This window comes from Etheostoma cragini, chromosome 5 (assembly GCF_013103735.1).
Source record: "Etheostoma cragini isolate CJK2018 chromosome 5, CSU_Ecrag_1.0, whole genome shotgun sequence".
Lineage (NCBI taxonomy): Eukaryota > Metazoa > Chordata > Actinopteri > Perciformes > Percidae > Etheostoma > Etheostoma cragini.
The window spans coordinates 11,914,329-11,917,470 of NC_048411.1; the positions used below are offsets into that span (position 1 = coordinate 11,914,329).

Below are 3,142 nucleotides of genomic sequence, written 5' to 3' on the forward strand. Positions count from 1 at the left end.
GATCAGCAGGGTTCCGTTGAAATTGCATTTCATGTTGAGTTTGTGTTGCCTCGCTGGCTGCAAATCAGACAAATGACACAACGAGGACTGTTAGCATACTTTAAAGTGAAACCTCTTGGCAAAAATAAATTTGATTGGTTTTTGCGTGTCTAGGAAGCCAGGCAGTTCTGCTTTTTATTAAGTGTTAACACACAAAGTTATTTTAAAGAAGGGTTGACTATTTGCATCAGATGGGCCAACATTATTAAACGGTATCAGTTTGCAATAACCTTGCATGTGGAAACCCTTTAACCATGTTGCCCTTGAGGCTTCAAAATCATTGATGAGTTCTTTATCTAATTGCATTATCTTCAATTAAAATCTACTTACTGCATGTTTAACTGCTCTTATTATAACCATTATTAAATATCTCTGAGAAACTCTTGGCTTTTTACAATTAAAAACTGGAATGCATTATCTGTTCTGACTTTTAGTTCTTTCACTGCCACGTTTGGCTGTCAAATAATTATTTTTAAATCTTGGTGTGAGATCCTTGTTGGTACACTCATGCATGCATGTTTGTGTTTATATTTGGATATGTTTGTGGTGCATGTTGGCAAAGATACACATTCATGTAGTGTATTTGGAGTTTACAATTAGTACCCTTCCGTTTGGGGTTGGTGTGAAGTGTGATGTTTTTGTAGCTACGGAGATGTACACAATGCTCTGGGGGGGGGGGGGGGGGGGGGGGGGGGGGGGGGGGGGGGGGGGGGGGGGGGGGGGGGAGACTGATATGGTGTTTAAGTATGATATATACAGTTTTTTTCAAAATGTCTAAAAGGAAATGTTCATTTGTAGTAATACATCCATTGCAAGAAAAAATAATGAGAAGAGTAAAGGTTTTAACACAAGATTTGAATCTAATACCTTATTTGGAGAATGCTTTAGAAATAATGAGGAAGGAAGTTTGACAAGAGGACAGTGTCTGTTTCCTATTGTGTGGTGTTTGGAAATGACTAATAAATATTCACACAGTGCTCTAGGAAATTTCCTGAAAATCCGTAACATGATGTTGGAAAAATGAATCTGCAAAACAGGCCCCGCGGTCACCAAGGTATGTCTCTCTGAGCTTTTATTAGCTAATCACAGTTTCTGTTCATGTGTTTACATTGTGTTTCATCAAATTATAGTCCATTGTGTAGAAATTTGATAAATCATGTTTTTCTGTGATAAAGGATATTGGTAATCGAGGAGGACCGAGACTTAAGGATGTAGAGGCACTGCTGTTACTTCTTGACACATTTTGTTTCCGAGTAGCCTTTAATTATGTTTTATTTATAATGAAAATTCTAATAGAAAAGTAAGAAATAACCCTGAAATGTATTAGTAGAGAAATAATATTCATTACCTGACAACATATTTATTGAGTATTATTGCATCATACCCAACTTCCCTTTGTGTTTACTATAATAAGAAGAGCATGAATGGGCATGTAATTACATTATCTCAGCATGCAGTATGTTGACTGTGTGGAATGTCAAACAAATTAGTTTTTAGATGAATGCAAAATGTGTTCCATAGAGACATGTTTTTATATCGCGCCAATAGTTATTTAGATAGTAGAATCTATTAGTAGTATTGCTTACTGTTAATAACCGGATGTACACATCTCAGTTAGTTGTGAATGAGTACAGCTGTGTGCTGTGCTGTTTACTTATTTATGTGAATTATTTTGGTGGGGATTACTTGTTTTTTGCTTTATGTATATTTTGTTTAATCAACTCAGCAACCAGTCCTCTACCTTCCATAAAAAAAAGTAGTTTTAATAAGGCCACACAAGTCAAAGCCAACTTTAATGTCAATTCTAGAATTTCTACAGGACATAGAGGACCAACATGCTGTTTCTCTCAGACCTTATACAGAAAATGAACAAACAAAACAAAACTATGGTTTTAAAAATACTAAGATAAAGAAAAAATACTTAAATTATTCTAAATGTTTCTATATAATATTTGTAAGTGTAAAGTGGGGGGTCACAATAACAAAGTACAGACAAATCAAGAACAAAAACAAAAACTGTAATGATAGCAAGTAATCAAAGTAGAACAGATTGAAAGTGCAAACAGAAATGAAAGATGTGCAGGTAATATGACTTCCACGTGATGACTTTTTAGCAAAACATAACATGCAAACATCTAAATTCCATATAATACTGTATTATAATTTCCATATTATACAGTATGATATATATACAGTATAAATATATATATTTATATATTCCATCTCTAGTTTTGTTTTGATGTGTAAGATACAAGACCATTTGACCAGACTATATCACATTTGAATCCAATATGATTGTGTTATATTGCATTATTGTGACAAATTGCAGTACCGGATCTCAGAATGCAACTATTAAATATAATATATATGAATCCTTGATTTATTTTGGTTATGTGCACCTCATGGTAAGTGGAAGTCAAATGAAATAATCCAGGAAAACAAGGTTAACATTTTCTTTTTACTTTATATATCCCCTTATTAAGATTAAATAATATTCTGATCATATCTTTTTTATGCCGACTCTTTTTAAGTAATTTCTCATTTTTGCACTGCACTTTAACTTGTATTCTCTTATTTAGAGCTGTGAAGATTAATTGATTGGTTGTCAACTATTCAATTAATTGTGAACTATTTCGATTTTAAATAACAAACTTAAAATGTTCTGATTCCAGCTGGTGTCTGTATAAGTCGTCTAAATATTATAAGTCTAAATATTAAATAGTCTACATAAATTATTTCATGGCTTCACATGAGCATATATGTGGCAAAAGAAATATTTTTAAAAAGTGCAGACAAAATATATTTAGAAGAAAAAAAAACTTTCCAGTGTTACAAGAACATCTGTTATCCAAAGGAAATTATTTTTAGGTGCAGTACTGGATATATGAGAAGTAAAAATAACTTATTGTTTGCACTTACATGACAATCTTGAAAGAAATGTGTCCCTATTAATAAAGCTGCATCTATCTCAATTTCCTAGATTTTGTTATCACAACTAGCTGAGCGACTGGGAGCCTGTTTCTTCTTCTTCTCTGCACTTTCAACGGTGTCTGCTTGGGGCAGATGGAGAACTTTCCTGCAGATGTTCTTGAAGACCGGGCTG

General features: G+C 33.4%; 1 protein-coding gene across 1 annotated transcript in view; it reads left to right on the top strand.

The window, feature by feature from the left end:
* The window catches only part of kntc1 (kinetochore associated 1), a 24,751-nt gene extending 23,524 nt beyond the window's left edge, over positions 1–1,227 (top strand). The window contains exons 50-51 of the mRNA XM_034871560.1: positions 1,037–1,093; positions 1,215–1,227. Coding sequence (XP_034727451.1) covers positions 1,037–1,063 — 27 coding nt within the window. The 3' untranslated portion in view covers positions 1,064–1,093; positions 1,215–1,227. The remainder of the gene's footprint in view (positions 1–1,036; positions 1,094–1,214) is intronic.
* Positions 1,228–3,142: the final 1,915 nt, after the last annotated feature.